Genomic DNA, 27,479 nt, shown 5'->3' with positions numbered 1-27,479 from the left:
CTACAGCTGGTAGGATTTCCTGTATTCTCATTTTGAATATGCCCAAAGCAATACTTTTGGAAATCTCTTTCGTGTCAAACGAGGGAAAGAGAGGCAGGAGTTTTCTGCTGCCATCCCCCTGTCTCCCTTTATTTCTCATCAGACATTTGGTCTTTGAAGTAGTTTAAATTTGGTTAAAAGTAGAAAGTTTCAATGCAAGCCTTTGGTTCAGACAGATCGTTTTCCATTAAAAATCCACCTTATAAAAAAATTCTGAACCAGTTCCTGCTCCGGTGCCATCAGGGGAGGAAATAGGAATGTGCTGTAATTGGAACCAGTCTCCAGTAGTTACAGTGCTGCAAAAAACATCTCTAACTGAGTTGTACTTCAGGCCTACAATCCCCTTGGGCTGCTTGCTTGTAGTGGTGTCACGGTAATATCACTACATCAGTACAAAAAACACTTTGTATGCATATAAGCATCATAAAATGCTGGGGGTAAATAGATTGAATTATATATGTTGCTCTTCTGGGAATGCAGGATAAATATTGCTGCAAGTTACACAGAGCTGCTGTTGCATGCTACACCTTTAGGAAACAGAATCACAGCATCATAGAATGGTTTGGGTTGGAAGGGACCTTTAAAGCTCATCTAGTCCAACCCCCCTGCAATGAGCAGGGACACCTTCCACTAGATCAGGTTGCTCAGAGCCCCGTCCAGCCTGACCTTGAATGTTTCCAGGGATGGGGCATCTACCACCTCTCTGGGCAACCTGTGCCAGTGTTTCACCACCCTCATCGTAAAGGGACACAGCTGATTTAATCATTATTTTGTTTGTCATTTCAGCTAAATTGTTATATGTATAAATTAGCACTTAACCTTGCTGTCATCAGATGCTTAGCGGGATCTAAGGAAGACTGGTGCAGACAACTGAAGTGAATTACAAGCTTCAACATCAGGCTACATCTTAACCTGGTGCTGAAGGATGAATCAATCCATCACTTTTCATTTAAAATAATGCACTGGACCTTGGTCAAAAATATTACTGATATAAACAAATGGTACGGTTGATGGATCACTCTGTTGCCAATAACCAATGAAAAATACCTGAGTATTTTTCCTTAGTTTGGCAAAGTCCTCTTTCTTGATTAAAGCTGGCAACTATAGGGATAAAAGGACATCTGAAATATTGTACCTGATAGACGTTCTGATAAAACGCGTTCCCCGAAGGCTTGAATCCTACCCTTTTCTGCAAGAACTGTGACTCCTTAGAAGGGTTGACTGATCTTAGGAGAGATTGTAAGATGCCTGCTCCTAGTACACTGATGGTTGAACAGATGTGGAAACAGTACCTGAGTCATCCCAGCTTACAGCTCAGCATTTTAAAGAAATTTAAATTTGTTGCCCATTTGCCTTAAACCGTTATCAACAAAAGTAACACAGGAGCTGCCTAAGAAGCAGGGTAGACATCTGTGTCCTGGAGGAGGAGCTGACCACCCGATGCAGTAACCTGGTATCTTCCCCAAGGGCAAGTCACCCTCCCTGTGAATCAGATCCCTACAGCTACAGTTGCTGGGTTGGTTTTGTACTGTCTGTGAAGGTCTAAGACTGAAACGTACAGTGTATCACGCTTTGGGAACATTTCCTCTAGCCTGAAAATTACAATCTGCACCAATAAAAACAAAAGTATCAGAATGCTAATCTTTCATTGCCTCAGACTCATTTGCTCCTTAAAGATGGGAAGACTATTTGCATATGCATTGATTAAATGGAATGCGTTTGTTGTTTCAGATGCATTCATAGTGAATTGTTATAATTTAATCTAGGCTGTGCAGGGTCCTGGGGGGAAGTAACCGAGTGCAATATATATCTGCATCATTAAAAATAATTTAAGTGTGATGACAGCTGGAAAATAACCATACAAGTGATTTCAGGGTGTTCCATATTTATTCCCTGGTAATGATAAATCGTTGTTGATTTTCTCAGTTTACAAGTGAAACGGCAGGTTTTTAACACATCAGCCTTCAGTCTGGGCTCATAAATCAAGTAAACTGAGCAGACACCTGCCTAACATTTAGTCCTTGTTACCACAAATTCAAGCTTCTCACATTCATTCATTCATTTAATTCCCCAAAGTCCCCTTAAGCTAGGTAAATATTATCTCCATATTACTAATGGAGAACTGAAGCGTAGGTCATGTGGAAAGTAACTTTGCAGAAAGTAGCTTTAAAGGGCTTTTATACAATCTACAAGTCTTAATCTCAGAAGTTAGCTGAATATTTTTCATGTTAGTCTAGGTGATTTCTTCATTGATAAACTGCCTCTGACTGAATCGACCATGTCTTCTGGGACCAAGCATGGTTTACTATCCTTAGTAACACAGGGAGTTAACATGTACAATGAAAAAGTGCCATTTTTATCTTAAAGCAGAATTCTAAGTAGAATTTTGTTAGAACACCATCCTGTTGTGATATTTGGGGAATATGACAGGGCTTAATGGCTGGAAGGATTATAGGTTTATCGATCACACATAATCCCTAAATGTTTTTTGAACTGTATTTAGGCATCACTTAAGCTGCTGCTGGAAAACAACCACATGTGAGCTGGAAGGCAGCAGCTGTCAGAGAGCTCAGAGCACTATTATGTGACAGTTGAGAGGGGGACAGTAAAAGAGGTCTCCTTCCGATGCCAAACAGTCTTGTGGCTAAAATCTAGCTACCTACTGAAGTACAGTGGCAACTTAAAGAAGAAAGGCCACACTGGAAAAGGAAAACTAAAAGTCACGTTATTAAGGACAGAGATGTAAAAATGAAATTACCACATTCTTGCTTTGTTTTAACCGTTTCCCTGGTCCTCAGCATAATTAAGCCCTCAGTAGGGCTATCAAAAATCAATATATAAAATACAGCTGCTAAACTTGCCATCAGTTTCTGTACTCGCATGTGCACTGACGCTTTCATTCTTTCCTTCTGATGTAAGACAAAGTCAAGGTATGAACCAGATAAAGGCAAATGGAAATATAGGTACTATGCAGTAGAATTATCCCAGAACTTTGATGTAAATTGGCCGATAAGACAGCTCTGCAGTACTGTTTTCTGCATGGACTGTTTTCCCAGTGAAAGAGTGGTTAAGCCTTGTCTGGCAAGACCAAGACATTACAGTTATTTGGAGGTGGCTAAATAAGGGCTTGAAGACCAAGGTCAAGGCTGCAGCTTGATCCTCTCAAGGGCTAAAATCTAGGACCTGATTAGAAAAATAGTTCACAGGAATTGGCTGTCCTAAATATGTTGTTTTGGTCATTCTCTGAATGCCACTACTAGTTTGGCTAATTACAGGGAAAGACAATGATAAAAACTTGGTAAACCCATCCACTTGTTCTGTAAATGCAATTATTATTGTGCAATACAGGAGTGGACAAGACCCTGTAGGCTACAAGAACAAAATAAACAAATTATGTATATCCCAGTGGTCTTGTAGATAGCGCAGCTGTGATGTTCGCCCACTAAATAATTGTCCTGGTTTCAGCTGGGACGGAGTTAACTGTCTTCCTAGTAGCTGGTACGGTGCTATGTTTTGAGTTCAGTATGAGAAGAATGTTGATAACACTGATGTTTTCAGTTGTTGCTAAGTAATGTTTAGTCTAAAGTCAAGGATTTTTCAGCTTCTCATGCCCAGCCAGTGAGAAAGCTGGAGGGGCACAAGAAGTTGGCACAGGACACAGCCAGGGCAGCTGACCCAAACTGGCCAACAGGGTATTCCATACCGTGTGACGTCCCATCTAGTGTATAAACTGGGGGGAGTGGGGGTGGGGGATCGCCGCTCAGGGACTAGCTGGGTGCCGGTCGGTGGGTGGTGAGCAATTGCACTGCGCATCATTTGTACATTCCAATCCTTTCATTATTGCTGTTGTCATTTTATTAGTGTTATCATTATCATCACTAGTTTCTTCTTTTCTGTTCTATTAAACCGGTCTTATCTCAACCCACGAGTTTTACTTCTTTTCCTGATTTTCTCCCCCATCCCACTGGGTGGGGGGGGAGTGAGTGAGCAGCTGCGTGGTGCTTAGTTGCTGGTTGGGGTTAAACCATGACAATAATCATTGGGGAAAAAATTATAAAGTATTGATTTATCTGCAAGCAAGAGGACTACCCAGAATTTTATTTACCTCAGGAACACTTCAGTCATTCCTGATTCAATCAAATGCTAGAAAACACAGTTTTGCTCTCCTGTCAAGGTAACTTATTGTATTATTAGATGTTTCCCAAAATATCAAGACTATTACATATGCATGAGTCTCCAGGAAAGCTCATGAAGGAAGGATGCTAATGTTGTTGTTCTTGAAAGAATATCCTCATGCTGTCACAAGGTATTAGTGATATTGCCACTTTTTTTTTCGGGCTATGGAGTCTTGTGGGCTTTGCTCATCTCCAGCCATTCATCAGCGTCTGTTAGGGCACTTTCTCTTACATTCACCACCTTGAAATGCTGTAATCATTGCAGCGGATTCCTGTGGCAGAAGTCTGACAGCGGTCACCCTTTCAGGTTAGGATGGGGTTTGCTGTGGGGCTGGCACATGGGAAGTGGGGCAGTGAAGCAGTTGTTGCCGTGGACCTTTGCAAACCCCTCTGGCCAGTGGGAATGCTCGAGCTGGTTATGCTGGATTTTGGGTAGTTTTGAGAAGCTCCCTTCCTGTAGCACTATGTGGGATTGTGCCTTGAACATAATGGTAATACACAATTGTTGCACTTTATTGCATTTCGTTCAGGTTGCTGTGGAATCCAGTGTTGACCAAGTATTGATATTTCTTAATATAGGAACTGAATTCAGTTTGTAGCTTAAGAAATCCAGACCCTGTGTATTAGAACTTCTTTCTTTCCATGTCTTCTCTCCTTTATAAGGTAGCATTTGGGAGTGTGAGAAAAGTGACAAAGGTGTGAATCTTAATTTCTGAAATTTTGGGTTAAACTTGCTTACTGCTTAGGAACAAATGCATTCTCTACTAGCAGTGGGAAATACTCTCACCGCAGTCTAGACTAGAACATGGATGTGAAACATCAGCTAAATCAAATGTCTTCAAACAATCTCACTGTTGAAACATGGTTGAAATGGCTATTTGCTATGTAACACATTTGTCTGAATTGGACTCAGTTACCATATACTGAGATCTAGTGTGTTGTCTCACTGAAACAGGGGTTGTTAAGGCCAAAGACTGTGTTTGTGTGGCTGGTATGTAACTCACTGTGGATGTAGATGAAGTACAGGAAACAATAATAAAAAGTGGGTCCTGGATTTGAATTTTTCCTTTTGACAATCTTTCAGTAATAACATAGCAGGATTTAATCACTGTCAATTACAGGTCTTAATTAAATGCTAGTAAGTATCACTTATTACTGTGATAGTGGAATAGAAATAGCTACCTGATGGTTTAAGGGCTGTTTATAGGAGTAACTGCTCCTGAATAAACATAAAACTTTTCTTATTTGTCTCTGAGATTAAAATTGGAAAAAAACATAAGAAATGCATGGTAGACATTTTGGTTTTGAGGATCTTGCTTTTGTTGCAGAGTGGCTTCATTTTTTTGCAGTTAATGTTTGCAAAGTTGTTTGTTCAACTGCAGGGATATTTTGTGTAGTTTGTGGATTGCATGTTCAAAATAGAAGTTTATGCAAACAAAAAAAAATCAAAGTAGATCACTAATAATTTGTGCATGTAAATAATCCACTGTAGATACCATCAGTTTAATTGCATGTGCAGATTAAAATATCTTAATTTGAAAACAAACCTCTTAATATTCAGTTTATATTTATGTCAAAATCTGTTGAGACAAACAATAGTTTTATGATAATTAACAATGTGACAACCATAGAGTTCTTAAAGTTTGATTTAGATAAGTACCATAAATATCGTTGTTTATCCATCTTACACATATCTCTCGAGTTTTCTTCCAAAATTTCTGGTTCTTCACGCCTTGAGGGAAGCTAGACATGTATTGTAATTCTGCACTTGGTTCTCACTAGACTCCGCAAGAGCAGAGAAAAATGAGAAGAAAATCACTCATTCATTTTTGAGTTTCCTTACAGAAAGGTAGTTTAAGTTGGGGTTTTTTTTCTGTCTACTTTCCTCATTATAGTGGTAGCTACAAAGCTGGAAGAGTTATATGTGTTTGACTTAGTAATAAGTAATTCAAATCTGGATCATGTGAATCTTTTAGGTCTGGTTTTTTTTGTGCAAATTGCTTCAGAGTTTTCTTATTCTAATCTGTGATGTTAGTAAGCTTCTACTGCAAGCTTAATGATGGATGCCTTGGAGACCTGTGCTACTAATTATGCTGTGAATTTTTTCTTAGACTTCTGCTCTTTGCGGTAGGTTAGGAACTTGATCCCCAGCATCAAACATTACCAACTCAACTGTAATGAAATAAGAAGCTGCTTTCTGCATGACATGAAAAGGCTGCGCTTAGCAGTGTTCGTGTGATGGTGCTAAGCAGGTTGGAGCTGGAACACCACTGAACTTGGCAGTTTCCTTGTTAAGGTATTTTAATCAATCCCACTGCAATGTTTTCTCAATGCTAGAATTCTGCCAAACATCTGGCTAGGAAGTTGCCCTCGGCAGCTGGAGCATGTAACCGTGAAGCTGAAGCACGAGCTGGGTGTTACGGCTGTGATGAACTTCCAGACTGAATGGGACATTGTTCAGAATTCCTGGGGCTGCAACCGCTACCCGGAACCCATGAGCCCCGAAATCCTCATGAAACTGTATAAAGAGGAAGGTCTTGCCTATGTCTGGATGCCAACCCCAGACATGAGCACTGAAGGTAATGCTCAGTCCGCTCTTGCAGTACATTAATAGTAGCAAACTGTTTGAGTTACTAATCTGTCACTTTTGTGACTGTTGGGTTGGTTTTTTTTCTGTGTAAATTTTGTGTAAAAATATAGCTAACACACAAGGTATAATTTCTCTGTGTGTTGTCTCTAACAAATTATTCACATTTTCTTGTAGGCGGAGAGGCCATCTAAAGTACTTTGTGTCTGGCAGTATATGTGTATTTGAGTTTAAAGCCATCTGACATTGATAACTGCTTGACTGTTCTTGCTTTCAGCTTGAATTCAGCCTGCATAATGAAAATATGCTGTGTAGGTGGAAGACTGCAAGCTTGCACAGCAGGACAGCTTGCCCTCCTTGCTGGTTAAAAATGGAGAGACAGTGCTGTATGTCTGCCTCTGCTATTCCCTTCCCCCAAGAAACAGTTTTTCTTTAACTATAGTATCCCAGTCTGATGAATCTCTATACAGTCATTTATATAATTATTTGTAATTAATTTAGAATACCCATGGCACCTGCTGTTGTAGCATAAATTATTATTATTTTTAATTCCTCTGTTGGAATGCTCAGTTCAAAATCTTGTTTCCAACCAGTAGGTTAGAAAGTGTGCACGTTTTCAAGTGAGTAGCCTACCAGCAGAAGAGAGTGCTTTCAATGGAGTGAAATACCGCTGCCACAAATAGAGAACTGTCATATCAGTAATAGGACATCGGGGAAGACAGGAGACCTTAAAAAAGGGATTTGAAAGGGCTTAATGTCAGTGCTCATCTGTGCCATGAGGAAAAGTTAGGCTCTGATGTTTGCAGCTTCAGTTCCCAGGGTAACAGGGAGAAAGGCTTCAGGAAATATGGTATATTCATCCCTTTGGGAGTGAGAAAGGCTGTTCTGTGTTGTTTAACCATATGCATAGTACACAATTAAATCATAACATATTAAGTTGTACAGGAAAATACTCTTCTGCTCTCCCTCCCTCCCTTATTATTGACAAAATGGCCTTCACTACAATGTTTTGGAAAGCAGCGGTACGTAGGTAGCTTCACGAGCCTCTAGTACTAATAACCATTTCATTTTTGGCCTGCTAACTTTAATGCTATGTAAGATGTGCTGTTTGATGTAATTTGCTGACTTGTCTCAGTTCCTGTGAAAACGAATATGCCACACACATCCAATGTTAATCAGAATGTATATTTAGAGAAGACTTGGGGCGTTTTACAAATTTTGTGTGATCCGAATCTATGTTGCAAGAAAAAACAAAGTTAGGGTAGAAGGTCATTTGAAAAAAAAAAAGAAACCCCCCCAATTATGTCAGGTTTGCCATTATGATTCATGGTTCATCAGGCTGTACAGACAAAGTCTCAACCGTGAACCTAGCTTTCTCAAATGCAAATGAACGTGCCTTGGTTTTGACCTTAGGAAGAATACAGATGTTGCCACAAGCTGTCTGCCTCTTGCACGGGCTACTGGAGAATGGACACACTGTCTACGTTCATTGCAACGCTGGCGTTGGCAGGTCTACAGCTGCTGTCAGTGGCTGGCTGAAGTACGTGAAGGGATGGAGCCTGCGGAAAGTGCAGTACTTTTTGGCATCCCGGAGACCAGCTGTCTACATAGACGAGGAAGCTCTGAATCGTGCTGAAGATGATTTCTACCAGAAATTTGGGCATCTTCGTTCCTCATGCAAAATACAAGAGTAGAAAAACAGAAGCAGAAAAGGAAGGTGAAGAGGAATCCTTACATTTGAACCCCAAGGACTTGGAAATCATGAGTCGGATGCCTGCCTCTCCGCTTCAGATTATAAGCTTGTCATAAAAGTCGTGAGAATTTTATTAAAAAACTGCCTTTGAGGGTTTTGTATTTTGCTTTCTTTAAGCTGATATGATTCACGTTTTCAAGCCTTTTGCTGCAAGTATGAGACCTAGAAACTCTGCAAAGGGAAACTAAGATTTTCTTTTAACTACTTGCCTACAGGAACTAGAAGTTTTAGGGTAGACACTAAATAAGATGTGAGGTGAAATAGAGTTGGCAATATTTCAGTGACAAGAAAGAGAAGGCATTCTCAGAAAAACAGATACAAAAGCTGACTGGATTAAGGTTCGGGTTAGGTTGGAGCTGATCATTGTCAAAGCTGCTCAGTTATTTTAGGTGGAGTGTACGTTATTGAAGTGTTTAAACAAAAAGCTGATGTCTAATGCAGTGAGCTAAAATTTGCTCTCTTTGCCTATCTAGTTAATGTTAAATATTATGAGTTACAACTATATTCTTTTGTGACATTGGGGTTATGCTGGGATGTGGCATGAAGAGAGGAAACAGCTCCACTTACTGCAGCCTTACTCTGTTGCAGGGAAAGACTACTATTTATTACACTATTCTAGGCTGTGAGATCTCAAAGTCAAAGATACATTCTAGTCCATGCAGCACTGTACAGTGGGCTCCCTAGGTGCCAAGTCAATCTCAGCAGTAACCACTAGGCTAAAACAGGACCTATAGGAACTACGTGATAAGCCTCTGCACATGATTGACACCACAGCCTCTGTGGTGTTGACCTAGATTAATTTCTTCACTATAGCAAAAGTCTCTCCTTGTGCAAGCAGTGTGTGGGTGTTCACAGATGGTAGATTAACCGACTGAAGCTAATGCTGGGCTATCCCTGTTGGCTTTGTGGATGATTCCTAATGTTTTCCAGCACTGCTTAGTCCCTTAGCTAAACTAAGCAGTGGCATCAACAGCTTCCAGCCCTGCTCAGGTAAAACCAATTTGCTGTAGGTTAAGTCCAAGAGAGAAGGGAGAGAAAGCATTTCCTAAGGAACAGAGCATTAAGGATGCATAAACAGTAAGAAACCTAATTTCTATAGGTTTATTCTTCAGTGAAATCTCATTTTTTTCCAGCCAACTTGTTCCTCTAAAGACCCAGTCAGTGCCAGAGTACTTTAGCTGATGTATTTTGATTATCTGAATACTTAATGGAGAAGCTATTAGATATGAACTGTTTATAGAGACTGTCCAGAATAATATAATATCTTTTATTTACCCTATGCTTCAATCATCTTCAAAAGGAAAAATGTTTAAGTTATTCTGTATGTGTGGTTTTGATCATTACTTTGTGTCTGATTTTTTGAAATGACACTGCCTGTTTAGAAAATGGATGAGAAAAGTTCTCCATTAAATAAAAACATAACGACAATTCTAGCAGCCCATTTTGTCATATGTCTTTGGCTCCCAATTTCATGAGTAGCAAAAAGGGTCATGACTGATATTTCTGTATAGAGGTGGGACCAGCCACTTTAATGGTAACAGCCCATTTCTTGTCTGCTATGCTGTGTCAGTTTTGATGGGCTGTTGAGGTGGAAATCTCAAAAACCAGCACAGCCAAGGTGTGTGGATGATATGGCACGTCTGGTACCTCCAAAGACAAAAAAAGGGTTTCTTCTCCTAGCCTGATGCAGAGAGCAGAGGGAGGGTGTCAGTGCCGCTGCCTGGCTGTGGGGCTCTCATGCGAATGTGTGGAGCTCCAGCTGACCGCCCAGGAGTTGCCTTGTTTTGACTCAGTTTCAAATAAAAATGGTGAGCTCTTGCTACCGCTTGCCTCTCAAAATCAAGCGCTGAGAGGAAGAGGATGGCATAAGAAGTAGAGAGTAGAACTCACTTAGGTTTTGCATTTCTGTTGAGATACATTTGAAACCCCAAGATTAAAGTGTGTTTCTAAGCACCCTGACAGACAGTCCTTTCCATCAGATGCAACTTGTAATATATGTTGGGACACGTACTTGTGGGTTTGGTTCTTCTTTCACAGCTAACTATACTTCTCTTTCAGGGCTCTTGGGACTGAACAGTGCATAACATGGCACAAACAAGTAAGTCTATGACTAAGTAAGTATAGCTGTGCTGTATCGGTTATTTCCTAATTCTGATGATAGCGGCAATGGAAGCAGACTGGTGCTTCATGAGTAGGGCAGGAATTCAAACGATACAGAAGCCACAGATTCAAGGAAGCCCTAGCAAGGGGTTGTAAATTTGTTGTTTATTGTCATTTCAGCAAGGGGTTGATTCATTGCTTATGGTCATTTCAGTGTGCTTGTCTGCTGAACTGCTGGGGGACTATATCATATACAGATTGCGTTAGCCGATGAACTGCATGAAAACAACTTGCCAACATCATGTTAACAAAGAATGCAAAGAGATTGCATGGCTTGCAGTCCCTTTGTACCTATTTGTAGCATTTTTTTTTTCCTCATTGCCACCTTCCTGCCTGCCTCATTGAAGGCCACCCTGTTGAGTAACATTCATTCAAAGCCTTGTCTGTTGAATGCAACTAGGAATTTAAATGCTAGAGTTCCTTGCAAAAGGCTACAGCAACAGAAAAAGCAACCATATAAAAATATTCCATTTCTCCAACTGTATAATTACACAATAAATCTGCATCGAGAGATTATCTATTAGCATTCCAATTTGTAATATGTTCTTATGCTGATTGGATCATTAGCTCTTTCCACAGACTAGCCTCTTGATGCAATTTGAATGAAAGGATGAAGACAGTCTGTTGTTTGTAGACTTGTATATTTCCTTGCTATTTTAGTCATAAAAGTGCCACAAAATTTAGAGAACAACTCTTATAGAAAGAATTAGAAACAGATAAACAGTAATGGTTATTTTAAAGCAGGGCCAAGAAGCCAAAATAATACACACGCCATAATGGGAACCAGGTAGAAAAATTCTGATAACTCATCACTGAAAAGCATCAGTTGGGGAAAACGCTTTTCTGCTGGTGTGAGCATCAGTATTCTCTGCCCTGTTACAGCCAGGTTTTTAGCTCTGTTAAATTAAAGAAGAAAGTAGAATTTGCTGCATGAAATGGGAACATTTATAACTCCAGGTACTTAGAGTATCTCAGTGTCATTATTAGGCCAAACAATAGTATATATTCTTTCCCAGGGCTATGTACATGAAGCAGCTAAGCAATCCTAGCTCTTACAAGTGATTTTATAACAAACACAGCCCCTTGAGGGATGGGTTGGGCTTTGAGGGGTATAGTTTCATCAATATTTTTCCTTTTGACATCAGAAAAGTACTAATGAGAATCTTCTGCATGACATTTTTAGGTAGGCAATGCAGCCTGGTGAAAGGCGACTGGGCTGGCACGACTGTTGAATACCTTCCTTTCTCCCTTACTCCTTACTTGTTATTTCACACTTCGACCTTTGATCCCTTTGGCACTTGTCTGCTCTAGTTGCTTAGGTTGTAAATTTATGGTCTTCCCTCTCTGTTTGTACAGCACCAAGCACAGTGAAGCTCTGGAGGTGGCTGGGACTGCAGGTTTTATACCAGGCTGTACTCTGGAGTAGTTGGAAAGTCTCACACCTGGCAACTGAGTTATGTGTGCTGTACAAAAACATGTGCAAAACAGTGTCTCTGCTCCAGGGTCAATTAAAATTTGAGACTGCCAGCCAAGCCGTCTTGGGCAAAGATAAAGGAAAAAGATAGGCTGTAGGCCGTGCAGGAGCAGGTAGTAAAATCCCTATTTAAAACAAGAATGCAAAAAGTCAGACTTGCTCCATTACCTACTATGATGGCCTTTTGAATTCTGATTTATAAAACTAACTGACTTTACTGGTCTGTAATTGAGAAAAAAAAAATTATATGAAGTAGTCAAAGACATTTGCCATAACTATATTACTCTGTTGCTTCTTTTCTTCTTCATCATTAAATTGCAGTGAGAGGCTTCAAACCAATGATAAAAAAAAAATATAATATGATTCTTTCTTTAAAAAAATTTAAAAAAACAGTGGGACTGTGCAACAGAAAACTATGAAGAAATACTTAGAAGCATAATAAGTACCACAAAAGCATATATTTGGCAAGCAAGCCCTACCCTCTTGAAGGATAATGAACATCAGGCTGCCCTTAGCTAAAATGGAATTGGATTAATGTGGCAGAGGACAGGATATAGATAACTCTCTCCAACTCTAACTGTTTACACTCTCAGTGGTAGATAAACACCTCTGCAGTTATTTCTTTAAAAATACTCTGCTGGAAAGAAAAGGTGTTTTATTTTCCACATGGATGTAGCTTAAAGGGAAAGGGCTGCTCTGAGGGAGCAGACTTTGGAATGGTGGACTTACAAAGGAATTAATCCTTTCTTGGTTGCTCAGCAGCACAATGACATCACCAACAGCAAGACCAAACCATATGACTTCATAATCAATCTTCTTCCTAAATTAACAGAGAAAAGCGTTTTTTTTCAAGGGCAATGACATTACCGTATATTAGCATAATTGCATGGTTGTGATATAAGCAACCAAAATATATGTTGTTGGCCCTTCAGTTATGCTACATAGTGAATCTATAGGGTGTTCATTCTTAATGAGACATATTTTCCTCTTGCTCCACCCTTTCACCTCAAGATCCTTCATTCCAGTCTTGACTGGTTTAGAAATGGGTTTGTGGCTAAAAATTGACATATTTGTAAAGATGAGTAATAATTATTTTATTAAACCTTTTTTACATATCAAGGCTTGTCTGGGGATAAGGAAGTAAGAACTGTTATACCCTGTAAACCAAGGATGGTGACACTGTGAACCTTAGCCCTATATAATTCAACATTTTTGTGCTTAAACATGTTGTCTTATTTGGGAGATTGAATTTATAAAGATTGCAGGATAATGTCTGTGATTTGATAATTACTTCAATGCTGATGTTGTTATATTTACATCAAGGAAAATAGAAGGCCTGTTTATTCATGAGCTGGTAAAATATTAAATGATACCTCATTCTTGATTTAGATGATGTGAGGAAAAAGCATAAAACAGCTGCCAAGAAAAAAATGCTAATGCTGGGCAGGTTTCTGTGGTCTTTACTTAATGTCATTATAACAAAATTTGTTTTGTGCTAATGCAGTTTCAGCAGGGAAATAATTAACAGTCAGGCTATCATCCAAGGGTAGCAGCCATGGTTAAGTTGGGCAGCCAGCCCGAAGTCACTGCAACAAATCAAATGCTGAAAATGAATCCGATCTTCAAAAATTCAATAAAATACATAAGCACAGAGGTTAAGAAATGAATATAAAGATTGTATTTGGAGAAAGGCAAAAATATCTAAAGTATAATCCTAGCTAATGTCAAAGGGAAAAATATTTAGTAGTGGGATAGCAAACACTGCAACTCACTTGAAAATATAATCAATGTGTTAGATAGAACTATAGCTGGTATTTAAAGTTCACTGACCAAGTAAAGGGGTAGCACCAAACTATTTAGGCTTAAAAAGCAGTTACAATATTTAGCTGTATAAAGAAAGAAGTGTGGAAGGGTAAGCTCTCAAGAACGCAGACCAGTTGGATACCCTCTCTTGGGCAACTAACTCATGGAGTGTACTCAAGCCGGTGAAGCTTTACGAGCACAAAAGTGGTTGCTGATGCACTGTGGTTTGGCAGTCTCATAAATTCCTTGCGTAGAGATGTGTTGTTCTGAAAGAGGATCGATAAGGCTATGCTTTAGATGAACTAATGGGAAGGCACCTCTTAAAATATGCTTAAATAATAGCTCCAGATGGAAATCTAAACAGACATATGTCTTGATGGAGTCTTTCTCTTCACACGTGTCCTGCTGAAGCAGTAAAGCCTCTTAGAGGTCTTTTGCCCCGCAACACCTGTGTGAAGAGCCAGAGTGCCGGAATGGGAAATTACAGCTGTGAGTAGCAGTGGCCTTGACACCAGTTAGACCCTGCAGGTGAAATGGATTATTTAATTATTCTCAAGAATACTTGAGTTATTGTTTCTTAACGTGACACAAAGGATGCTCAACCTCAGTCCTCTGCCAGTAATTGGATGGGACAACTGCTCTTCTCAGTGCCTTGACCCACAGTGGCTGTGTGGAACCTGTGAGCACTTGATCAGACGCTATTTCAAGTACTTTGCAACTCCATGTTAACATGGTCTAAATGGTCGGCTTGAATTTCACTGGGAGTTACTTGTCCATGTCCCCAACACACTTTCCTGGCATGTGTGTGAGCATTGCAGTTTGATGGCACTCACAGGCAACACACAGTCTAGCGATAAGAACCAGGGCTCTGATCTGGCCTTCTTCCCAGCTGGGATATCTTACTCACCGGGAAATGAGGATGCATGAACAGATGCCGTCATCTCCAGTCAGACTTATTGTAATTTTCTTGCTGCCTTATATGGCACTTTCCATCCAAGTGCCCTCTTCAGAGAATAATGAAAGCAATAATGATAGGGTGTTGTCAGCACCACTGAAAATCTCATTTGTGGTGTGGTTTTAGGTTTGTTTTTTTTAAAATTTAACTTAATTTAGATACCCAACTATGGGCAACTAAAGTAGAAAATGCTGCTCTGAATTTCTGACATCTTCCACTCTTCCTAAATGGTAAAATAAATGCATTATTCTGCAGTAATTCTCATGCAAAGGACTACAAAACATTTCATAAGGCAGTGACTAGATATACTAGACCACCAGTGAAAGATGTAGAAGCAGGAGTAGGAACATATATGATCTGCAGAAAGGAGTGGTCTGCTGAGATGAGGCAGAGCAAGTGGCCAGGTGGCCTTCCTTCCAGTGGTCTCATGTCACATGGAAAGAAGCAGAGGAGAGAGTGAGGGCTTGGGACGCAGGCTGAGGCCACGGAAGGCAGGCAGTCCAGGCAGAGCTGTGTGAACCAAGAGCGGCTGGGAAATAGCCAGGACTCAGAGCAAAGGCTCAGAGATGAGGTGCGAGCACGGCTTGCTCCCTGGAGGCAGCGGTGCGACCGCCGCAGTCACATCATCACTCTTCTTTCAGTGCACTTGGAAATCTCTCATTCAGCAGTTAGCAGACACGAGCACAGGGACTGAGGAACTGCGGCAGTGAGACACAAATACATCTCAGCACCCAGCGATCACCGAAAGCACACAATATCCACAGGAACAGCAAAGCCTGGCAAGCTATTTGACAAAATCTGCCGAGATCATTATTTCTGAGAGGAAAAAATTTGATTAGGTCTCTCTTGATTGCTGGGAACATGAGTTGAGTACACTTTGGAAAATGCTGAGCTCTGCCGTTTGTGTATTTCTGCTTATGGAACTGGAATCAATAACTTAATTTTAGCTGTAAACATGGTTTTATTTTGCTTTCCTGAAGAGCAGTAATTTCAAGGTGTCTTTCAGTGGCACCCTGATTTAAAAAGACAAAAAACAAGCCCGCAAGGAATCATAGGAGAATTGATATAAATTATATGTATCCACGGTAATTTCTGTGCTTTTAATGATGATCATCCTGGTTTGTTGGGGTATTACTGAGCTTAGAATGTGCAGTTATCTTCTTTTTACTCAACTACTGTCTTATGTTCCAAACTAAAACCTATGCTTGGGTAGCACAGAAAATATAAAAAATAGCTAGGTTTGAAACTGTTTCTGAAACTGTTATGTTTTTTGTGCTGCTGTGAAGATCCAGGGTTCACCGTGTGCAAATTTGTGTTAAAAACCCCACTCCTGTAAAACAAACACTTGTGAGAAATGCAGTAGTTACCAGAATATTTATCCTGCTACTATCTGCTTTTCATTTGACAAGGCAAGAGAGAAAATGATTTGGAAACAGTTGTTAAAGTCAAACAGAAGACATGTTTAGGCACATCAACATACCTTTCCTCCCTTTTTTTAGCTGTGGGTTTGGGCAGACGATCTGCTGATTCTCCTTCTGTGCTCTGAAAAGCTCTGCTCAGGAGACATCTCCTTTAGATAGAAAATGATCTAACAAAGCACTTACCGCTTGTGGAAATTTAAGTACAAGAATAGTCCTGGGGATTTCAAGTTGCAAATTTTACACTTGATGCCTAAGTGCTTTGCTGCATTCTCTACCTTGATTTTTGATGAGACAAGTTCCAAAATGGTGCATTGCTGCAACCAAAATGCCCCCAGCAAATGCCACGAGTTGTGAGCCCTTAGAAAAGGATAAGGACACTTGCTTGTTACATGACTGTGACTCAAACAAGCTGTGTAAGGCAGTAAAGTGAAGTGACTTTGGTTTTCAAGGGAATGGGTGATAATAAGTGTTGAAACTTCACTGCAAATACAGTACCTGACAACTGTGTTGTGCACATCAGCAGAGTTGTCTGAGCATCTGTGTTCATGTGCCACACGTCTGCTTGGAAAAGAAAGACAATGAAAAGCAAGCCTACCAAAGATCAGAGTTTTCAAGACTGCGAATTAAAAGGATGAATCCGTATGTGTCAGATACATAATGGCTGGAAATGCAAATGAGCTCTGCAGTGTCTTGGGGAGAGCCTGCAGTTTTTAGCAATATTTCTGTCGTGTTATGCATGAGTGTGATTTTCTCTAGTCTGTACACATTTCTTTAGTCTGTACACGTTTACTCTTCTACTCTTCCGCTTGCTTTCTGCCCCTGCTTCTCCTCCCATTTGAAACAGACTCAAATACTACAGAAATTTTGAGGGGAATTCTTTGACTTGTGCAATTTTTATCCCTTACCCTATCTTGGTAACTGCTCGTTCCAGATTTGCCAAATATGAGAGCAATACTGTACCTACTGCAGTGCCACAGCTCCTTCTTTTCACCTGTTCCTTCATAGTGCTTGAACCCGGTGGGGAGAAGCCCAAAACCATGTAATGATTCTGCATGGCTCTGGATCACCTCCAGGAGATGTGCAGAAATCATAGCAGATAGGTAGATAGAAATCTCCCTGCTGAAGAATCTGAAAACTACAGTTGAGCATGATTTTTCCATCAGTCCTTAGACATAATTTGAACTAATGCGTTGTTTTTTCCCACACCAGTTCCTACTCAGGAAACCCTTACGTGTTTCCTTCTCCTTCAGTGAAGAGAGCTAGTCTCGAAGAACACTTGGCAACTTGCAATGGTTGTGAATGGTCTTTTGGTCTCTTCAGCACACAAATACTACTAAATTCTGATGTATGCCTCATACAGAGGCCTTTGGAGCTGCATACCAGATACCAGAGCTACAGCAGTTTCTTATGAAGGGTTCTCTGCTTATTTTTGTATTTTTCTATATCTGGTTCTTTCATTGCCTAGGTTTTGGCATGGATGTGTTGAAGCTGTTGACTGATTACCATTGGTTATCATTCCCCTCTGCTCGTGGCCTGTACTACAGTTCCTTCAGCCAGTGTTCCCGGCTGTTGCCAGCAGCAGTTCTGCGCCCTGCAGAATGCCTCAGCTGCGCAGGAGCCGATCGCCCCAGCGGCTGACAAGTAGGGCTGTAAGGGGGTACCTGACCCTGACAGAACCGAGCTCAAGGCTATTCTGCTGTTTGATTTCATAAAATATTGAGTCAAATTTTTTAACAGTTAACCCAACACAAATGCTAAGACAAGCAGCCCTCTTTACCAGAGCTGCATTGGCATTTTACAGCCTAGTGACTTCTGAGAGGCGTTTTGAAGTGCCGCACAGTAAGTGGGCTGCCCTGAGTTTGCTCTGTACTCCACTTGTCCGTCCTGGAAGGGAAGTGGCAGAAGCCCATGGACCTCTGTTTGGCAGTGGAGCTTCGACAGGGCAGTGTGTGGCTCAGTGAGGACAGTCGGTGACAACAGATTGCCAACAGCTGGAGATTGGTTTGATTTATACTTGGTGTCTCCCAGGGGCTTGTAAGAATAAGATTTCTTTTCTGAATTCTGGGGTGATCCCTAGGCCTAGCTTGTTTGCTTAGCTTGAAAACATGAGTTGCATCCTGGGGCTATCCTGGAAATAGGGTCTGAGACTTAATCTTGGCTTCTGTATTTCTAAAAGGAGGCTAATATCGTTGTTTTCCCATAGGCCATGGCTGCATGAGGTCACCCAGCCCAACACCCTGACTTGGACGGTGGCTGCAAGCAGAAGCCAAGGGCAGAGTTAGACCAGGGCAAACACAGAGGGTACTCTGCTGCCCCAGGATCTGATCTGACCATTTGTAGCTCAAGGGATTTCCAGAGCTGGTGTAATTTCTCTGTTTAGTAATTTGTAATATATCTCTATTCAAGTCCTTGCACAGTCTTCTGTGGGCATAGGCTTCAAGCATTCACAGTGGCCTCTGACTCCACAAGTCTGTTACACGCTGGAGGAATAGCCACATTATTTTGTTTGTTTTGCAGTGCATTTCGTATCCCCTAGTTTTTGTACTGAAAGAGTCGGAGCGGAGTGTAATTAATCTCTTCTCCACCTTTTCCATCAGAGAAGCGTGTGCTCTGTTAAGCACATACATAACAGAATATTAAACACTTGATGAAGTCCAATGGGAATAAACAAAACCTTATCCCAAACATAAACACAAGCTCATCTGCAAATGCTTTGCTGACCATGAGGGCTCCAACAGTATTGCTGCGGAGCTAAACTCATTTTGTTCTGTTTTAAAGTGGAACTCCCTGCTCTGAGCCTTTGTTTAGGTGTAGACATTTCAAAGGTCACTTCTAAACCTCTGCTTTCCTTGAGACAAACTTTTTCCCTCTATCCCTGTTTGTTATCTGCTGCCACAAAAACCTTCTGGTTTATTAAGGTATTAAATAAAGTGTGCATGCCATTCCCACATAGCTTTCATTCTTTTAACTCTTGCTTACCTCTGATTTCCATTTGTTCAGTGCCCCTGCTCAGAAGCCACCAGCACAAAGAGGAAAGTAAGCGCCCGCACTCATCTGGCCGTCTCACAGAGGCCTGATGATACAAAAATCCTGCAGGAACCAAATGGTGCTTCTGAGTGATTAAACCACCAAGTGAAAGCAATCATTACATTAGCATTGCTGTGTGGCTCCTTTGGTGCTTGCACTACTGTAATTCTGGTGAATTATTTTATTTATAAAAATCCTGATGCATATATGCATAGATAAAAGACCTAGAAGTAATGGAGGGTAACTTAAAGGAATGAGAGTCCTCATGTATGTGCCCAAGCATGTTTCTGATTAATGCCCCCTAAAGTCCTTGTCCCAATCCCCATCCCTTTCCCCAGAGCTTTATTTCTGGGTATGTGACCTACAGCAGTTGTAGTACCCCAACTACAGAGCAGGCAGCAAGAAGTTTCTTAATAAGCTTTTTTCTTTTTATTACAGCTGAAAACTGAATCAAACCACGTAAGTTTTAGGGACCAGATGAGGCTATATTGTTGGGTGTCCCAGCTGCCATATGCCACCTGCATGCTGGCCGAGGAGTCACCTGGAGATACCTAAAAGAAAATCAGAGGGCAGATGCAAATCTGATGCCTACGCCTAGCTTGGGAGAACTTCAGGTAAACACCTCTGCCCGCCTGGGACACGGGGCATCGCACCATTCCCGGAGGAGACACCTCTCCTTTGTAATGAAGTTGCTAACTCACCCTTGTCTTTCAGGGTGGTAGGGAGGCAGTGACAGCTGTAGTGCTTATCGTGATTATGCAGGGCTTAAAATATTGGCCTAGAAAATGGGACCCTAGGCTTAATTCACTGCTCTGCCCAAAATGTTTCAGACCATGTCTCCCAGGATGTGGCCCTAGACTCTGAGTTGTATAGCATGTGAAGGAAATTTATGTTATAGAGCCTTAACAAGCCAGAAACATCCTGGAGAGCAGGAAGGACACCACCAGACTCCTTGTCAACCATGAGCGTCCTTGTCTTTAGATCCCACCACCACCATCTCTGTTGTGTTTTCCCTTTCTCTGGCCCAATGAAAATTCAAATATGTTCTTGCAGACTGGCACAGCTCTGGCATGATGCTGGAGCTGGGGGGGAGTGGGTGACTTGATCCCACCATACTGCAGCCTAGCCTAGAGCTTATTGGTAAATCAACTTGCAGATTTTATGCTCATTTCCAAAGCAAGTGTTCTTATGAGTAGGCTATTATGCCAAAGATATCATAATAATCCCTGGTATTTCAGAAGAAATGAGAGAAGTGGTGGCATATGCTCACATCAGCATTTAAGATACCCACAGCCAGTAAGTGTGCCAGTTGTGCTCTGAAGCCTAAACTGTCTGAAGTGTCTTCAGTGTTGTAAATCCCATCCCTGGTGGCTGATGTACAGAAGATGTGGAAGTGCTCCCTGCTGACATTGCTGGCACCCCAGAAACTAAGGGGGTTTTTGGATCTTGGCTCCTTCTGAGGCTGTCATCTGTCATCAGAGACAAAAAAAGTGTGTATGTGCAATCCCTGTTTTATTCAATAGCTTGCAAACATTTGCTAGAAAGAAAGAAAAAAAAAAAAAAGGAGAAGAGGGAAGGTTGGGTGATGCTCACCAAATGGGAAATGTTTCTTTTCTTCCTCTTAGCCCATATAAGATAACCAAATACTGCCAGCAAAAGCTATAGTTCAGAATGGAGAAACATCATAGGTTCATAATGTAAAGAATTTAATTTTCCTGTTGTCTTTTTCTTCTTTTCCCCAAATGACCAAACAATTTAAATAAAAATTTAAAGGGGAATACTATAGTTGCAGAGCAGTCATAGGAAACCCAGTTTACTGGTGGTTTTCTAAAAATGGTAGTGACGGGGGAAAGAAGAAAAGGAAAGAGAAAGGGCACATGCCTTTGTAGCCTTTCCCACACTCTTCATCTGCTGCCCTCAAACAGCTTGTGCCACAGTGGGGGAATTCTGAACTAGGCTGAAGTCCCTCAGGAAATATATTCATGAAAAACAGGACATACAAAATCATGACCTGAAAGTGGATGTCAAGGTGAGGGATGATTTTTCAGTTGCTGTGGGAGTTCACTGCAGTCTGGGAGAGCTCCACTGTGCACAGACGGGCTGTGCCCTCCTGGTGAGAAGTGCCTGTGTGCCAGAGGAGCAGATTTGAGGGCAGCCTCACAGCAGAGACCGGCCCCTCACCTCAGACCTATAAACAATCTTTAAATACCCTAGGCCCAAGCTGGTGAGTGCCCACTGCAGTGGCGTTGTGGGCGCTGGCAGTCCAGCAGACTCCTCGCCTGGGGCACGTCTTGCCCTCAGGGAGAAAAAGGAACACAGAAAACAAGAGCAAAGCCAGTGTAGGGAGCCCCTTGCTCACCATGGCGTGCCCCTACATCTGTCCGCGGGGATTAGCGTTAGGCAGAGTTTATAGAAATGTCAGCTGTTGCGGCCTGGCACAAAACCAGAGACAGACTAATGCTTAAAAAAACCCACACAAACCTTCTTATATGAGGAAGGTTTTGAGAGTCGTCACAAAATGTGTTTGGGATATCGCGATGAAATCCTGCTCAGCCTCCTGCCAGCAGGTTGCAGAGAGCAGGGGAGAGCCCAGACCTTCTGCCTGCCCACCAAGCCAGCCCACTGCCTGTCTGGGCAGACAGGCAAAGAGAAACGCAAAGAATAGTTGTTATTTAATTTTATAAAAATAGGATATCTGGAGAAACCAGCTTGAAAAGGCAATGAGAGACCTGGAAAGTGAGGGAAAGCACACCAGGAGAAGGAACTATGTAAACACCCGTGTGTGTATGGTTTAGCAACTCTGTCAAAATGTTCCCAGCATACCCAAGAAAGTAGGGGGAAAAAGGCTCTAGCTTTACAGATCCTGGTGTTTGAGGGATCCTAATAAAAAAGTCTGTTACCCACCTAGTCATCAAAGTCTGCAGTCCACATACGGGCCCAAACACAAAATGCTGGGTTTTGTTTTTTTTGTTTTGTTCTGTGTCTTGCTGACTGAAAAATATACATGATATGGGGGAAATACAGAAATCCACAGAAGATCCTTTTTTTAATACTACCTTCTGTGGTGCTTACAGTTTGCCTTTGCCATAGGCTTGTTCTTCTATGCTGTATCATAATGCTTTTGCACTTGGCAAAGAGCAGCCATTTACCCTGCAAGTGGCCATATTGTAACTGGGAAATTTCCTTAAATTCAGCTATATTCTCTTCTACTTCCCCCTGAGATACTCCTGAGGGAATAGTGCATTCTCATATCACAATATTTCACATTCTAACATCTGTAAGTTACTATGAAAAGGAGGTAGGATGAACCTCCCCTACAATTTACCTCGTATCTCATATAAATTCTGTGATTAACTCTCTAACAGGGACATCTTGACAAGAGAGCCCAGGGAGCTCTGATGACATTTTGCAGGGAAAACACTTTGCTGTGGAAAGGGCAAGTTCCTGAGAGACCCACCTAAAAGCGCCTTTGTCTTGGTCTCACTTGATGGAACAGATTGTGCCAGGGCTACGTGTCCCCAAGGCACCACGTGTGTGAGAGCAGGTTTCCTCCATCGTTGCTCATCCTCTCTCCCTGGAGTTTTCAGGTCATAGACCTCAGCAAGCCAGGATTTATTTCCTTTGTTCCTTTTACCTCTCCAAAACTGGGTAAAAACGTGTACCTGTAGAAACCCATATTTCTTTGTATAGTTTTGGGCAAGGGCAATTTTTTCAGCTCTCTGTCTACAGAGCAGCCAGTGCAATGAGCTCCTCTTGCTGCTGGGACTGGATGGCATGTCTGTAAAGCAGGTGGGGATACTGGGAATGCAAATGCTGAGTATGTCTCAGGTGCTTATGGAAAAATCCAAGCAAGCCCCTCATAATCTGAAATATTCTGTTTCAGTCAGTATTTGCCACGCTTGAATTGGTTATTCCTGGGCATACTGCCCTTTATCTGTATCATTTCACAGTCAATTCGTAGAAGAATGTCAAGCTGGCTGACTGGAAATCTTTGCTGTAATATATACACAAAGGGCCGATCTGTAAACCCCACAGGGGAGCAGATATTCACACAATTCATTACTTCTGGCTTGGCTAGAACTGGCGAGGTGAAGAGTTGCTTACCGCTGGGATCAGGGAATTCATACCCTGCCACAGGTGGTTGCTTTGCTCAGAATCATAAAGATTAACACATGGAAACATAATGATATCCTGCTTTGTAGTTCAGGTTAAAAGTTTCATTGATCTCACAGGACTTAGCACTGCTTCGGATGTGCAACATCTGGCCTGTAAGAAATAGGAGCACACGCACGTGAAATAGATACATTGTAAAAAGTGAGAAGTAAAGATTAAGATGCTTTGCCAAAAGGGGTATGGATTTAAATGTTGATCTACACATCAGCACCTTCTTTCATTACCTACTAATGTGCAGGACTGGGAGTCCCAGAAGAACTGTCGTAACAGCGTTCGTATTCTTTTCTTAAAGCGTCTTCCAAATTAACTTGACTTCATCTCTGTCTCCCCTCTCTCCTTCCCTTCTCAAGTGTTCCCTTGTTATGCATTTATTGAATTTTTAAGTCACTGCAGTTTCTTTTGGTCTCCGAGGAAAAAAAAAGTAGCACCCACATATGGGTTTCAACAGCCTGACTCGTAGGGCTTCATTTTTTAAGGATGTAAGTGATAGTTTTAAAGTTTTGTATGTGGGGCTGTTGAAGATTTTTTTTCTACCTTCACGAGAATGTTCCCCTTTTCATGTTTTTAAAATGGAATTTTCATTTTCATTTCTATTGCTTGAGGAAATGAAACTGAGCATCAGGGAAGGTGACTTTCCTCATTCAGATTAGATTGGTACAGTTTCTCATAAAAAAAAAAAAAAAAAAGCAGCTAAAAAAGGATAAAAAAGATGAAGTACTTGACAGTGCACTCATATCAATCTTCCCAGATCTTAATTTTTTGGGAGGACGAGGGGGTTCTGGGTTAATCTTTCATCAGACTGTCAGGACATTATTTTCCCTTACAAACTCTAGGTTCTGTTTGCATTTCTGTGGCATCTTCCATCCCAAAGGACTGACAGCACTTCACCTTCTATCCATCTGGTCTGTCTTCACCCTTTATTGAAGTACAGCTGCCACAGTCTCAGAAGCACAAATTGGAAATGTGTTTAATTGTGTATAACAACACTGTCCCACAGTGAAGGACAGAAGCAAAGCAGAATCCAGCAGAAACAGCAAGGGACCTTCAGATAAAAGTGTAGCTAAAAATGAATATTCAACTAATATAATTTTCTGAAAATAAATCTCACTTCATCTCATCCCTTACCTGTTTTAAGCCTATTTGTATTACAGGTATCATGTGGAAGGTATCTGGTCTACCTATCACACCCTGTAGCTAGTATTTTGATCAAACCCCACTAATTTCCAGTTGCTTCTGAATTTTCTTACATACGATATGCTTTCTGAGTCTCAGAGGTGCTCATGTCCTTGCAGAAAATCAGTGGGTACTGATGGAGCCCAGCTCACATACTCATCCCACCGAAACACAGGCTCCCTAGATAGCCCAAGTCAGGAATGTCAAATGAAGACTTGGTCCTGAAAATTTTGATCATAACAGCAGTACCCTGCTAACGCATGATGGACACATGGCAGAAAATTGGTCAGGATCCTAACAGCCTGTTCTAGCTAGTAAGGCGGTTCAGGACCTGAGATAACCACAGGCATTCAGGCTTTACAACTGCTATAAACGATGGCACTTCTAATGGCATAATAGCAACAGTATTCTGGAATTTTAATTTAGCAACTGGACGGGCAGTGATGTAATTTTGTGTAGCGTCTGCATTGCTGTCTGCAAGAAAACAGAGCAACAAGCAGCAGCCCAGAACATACCTTCAATGTGCTTGCTTTTCTCGGACGGAGGCTATTCTGGTGGTGCAGGGAAGGAAACAGATCAGTGGTGTGCTGACAAGCACAGGCAGGGCTTCTTGGCAAAAAAAACCCCAAATAAATGGCTTGTTACATGGAAAGATTTCAGCCCAATTAGCTGAAATTGTAGGGAAGAATGTTTAGCTAGGAAAAAAGAGCTCGAAGGACAGAAATTTGTTGAAGTCAGTGAAATGCTGTTTGTTTAAGGCAGATGAAAGTAGTAAGGTCACTCTTGTAGATAGCTTTTTGAAAGTCCTGTTTTCACCAAGGTTATTCTGATTAAATAACACTCCACATTTCCATGCTGAAACCATGTGTGTGGCAGCACGTGCTCCAGAGTTGTCTTTAGCATTGGCCGTTTTTCTAATCATTCCTGAACATGATTTGTAGGTGAGTCAATCTGCTGAGGAGATTTGGTATTCATGGTAGCAATCCCCTTCCCTACATTCCAGTCATCTCAAAGGACTCATTTGGTGATGTCTATCACATACAATTATTTTGGAACCCCGTTAATTAATTAATATTAGTTGCTAATGGTTATGCAATTAATTGCATTTGGAAGAATATAAAATTGAGTAAATAACTTCAAAGTGTTGAGTCCTATTTGGCAAGCTAATACAGCTCATCCTGCCCAATTACACTGATAAGATTTTAAACTAATTGAGCTCACACTGTGCCTCTCCATTACCTGACATTCAGCAGCACACAGAGAAGATTAAGGGGATTCAGGGGATGGTGTGCTTGTAAAACCAGGAATAGTCACTCCTGGTTCTCATTTAAGCATAAATACATATTAATTCACAACTGAACAATACTTTATATGGAGGTTGCCATAGAAATGAGCACTTTGAGAAGTTTGGGGCTTTTGCTGGCATTTCAGGTTAAAAATAATGACCCAGGTTACTCAGGACCTCATTACACAATGGCAGGTGCATATCCTGCAATCCAACTGGTTGCTCACCGTGGCACCATTGGAGCAGAGGGCTCGCCATACTGGATTAAATCATTTGTTCATCTAATGTGACATTTTGCCTTCTGCACTGATATTCCTGAGGAAGGTGGAAGGCTCCCATAATGCCTATTACCTATCCAATTATGCTATGTGGTGTACAGGGAAGAAACATCCTTCCAGAGTCCTGCAGGCAATTAGCTTTCACCCAGAAGTGTGATATTCAATTACCCTTATTATTTCAGCATGCCAAGCAGCGAGAGGTGGTTAATGATTGCATGAAATTATCCAGCCTTTTAAAAAAATCCACTCAAAGTTATCAGAACCTTACATCACATGCCAGCAGAACCTGTATGAGGCCCACTAGCAGCAGCAAAACTGAAGGAAGGTGAGTGACAGATTATTCACTTGCATGGCAAAATTTGTCTTAAGCCTCTTGTTCATACCCACAGAATCAGTCCTGAGGGACATTTTACAGGATGATGATGTTTACCCAGAAGAAAATCTATTACTCTCCTCTACTGAAGCCCTTGGCTTTTCATTTGCTGTACCAAACTGGCTATTTTTCAGAGAAGGTTTTGGGCTGCCAAGCTCTCAGCTTCTGTTGCAGCACTTTGCATTCAGAAGTTGCTGGTGACCATATCCATGGTATGCTGACGTCTTCTGCCAGTCACCAGACTCCCAGCAAAACTCCCCATAAAAATGGAGACGATCTTATAAAATCCTTCAATATTGTGAAGAAATGCTTTTGGAGGATTAATTATTTTGCATCGAATAAGAATGGCTGGCTGAACTTATTAACAGATTAACTCCTCGGAGAAGAAAACTAAAGTTTTTTAGGCAGAAAGAGAGTAGAGTAGTGCAGTAGTCTGCACTTGAACAGGTATTTCCATTGTCATGGAAAACCGGGGCCAAAGATGCCAAGCTCCATGTAAATTATATAGGAAGACAGTATAAAAACATTCCCATTGATCAACAGTGACTGGGTACTGTATCAGACCATACAAGAAAGGAGGTAGTAAACAATGAGCGTAACTGCTGTGAGGAATTATACATCTGATACCTGTTTAAACCAGACAAGAGATCTGGGCTGGTAACTTTATGTCCTTCAGAGAAAGTATAAGGGAAATGATGATGAAATGAGTCTGCATTTTTGATGGTACCAAACAAGTGCTGAACTTTGTCAAACTGATATTACAAATGGGCTGCGGGTGAAATTTTACAAGACCCTCAGGCTCT

General features: G+C 41.3%; 1 protein-coding gene and 1 long non-coding RNA gene across 4 annotated transcripts in view; both read left to right on the top strand.

Moving 5' to 3' along the window:
- The window catches only part of EPM2A (EPM2A glucan phosphatase, laforin), a 41,943-nt gene extending 31,961 nt beyond the window's left edge, over positions 1-9,982 (top strand). For all 3 annotated transcript variants that reach the window (XM_030022392.2, XM_030022393.2, XM_041125280.1), the window contains 2 exons: positions 6,552-6,793; positions 8,215-9,982. In XM_030022392.2, the coding sequence (XP_029878252.1) occupies positions 6,552-6,793; positions 8,215-8,495 (523 nt within the window). In that variant the 3' untranslated portion in view covers positions 8,496-9,982. The remainder of the gene's footprint in view (positions 1-6,551; positions 6,794-8,214) is intronic.
- A 557-nt stretch (positions 9,983-10,539) lies between these two features.
- On the top strand, positions 10,540-26,724 carry LOC121233501. Its single transcript, XR_005933078.1, has 3 exons — positions 10,540-10,652; positions 19,833-20,008; positions 26,486-26,724. It is a non-coding gene; the product is annotated as an uncharacterized LOC121233501 (long non-coding RNA).
- Positions 26,725-27,479: the final 755 nt, after the last annotated feature.

The sequence above is a fragment of the Aquila chrysaetos genome, chromosome 8, assembly GCF_900496995.4.
Source record: "Aquila chrysaetos chrysaetos chromosome 8, bAquChr1.4, whole genome shotgun sequence".
In the NCBI taxonomy this organism is placed as follows: Eukaryota; Metazoa; Chordata; class Aves; order Accipitriformes; family Accipitridae; genus Aquila; species Aquila chrysaetos.
Note: the sequence above shows the minus strand (reverse complement) of the source record. Positions and strands in the feature narration are given on the sequence as shown.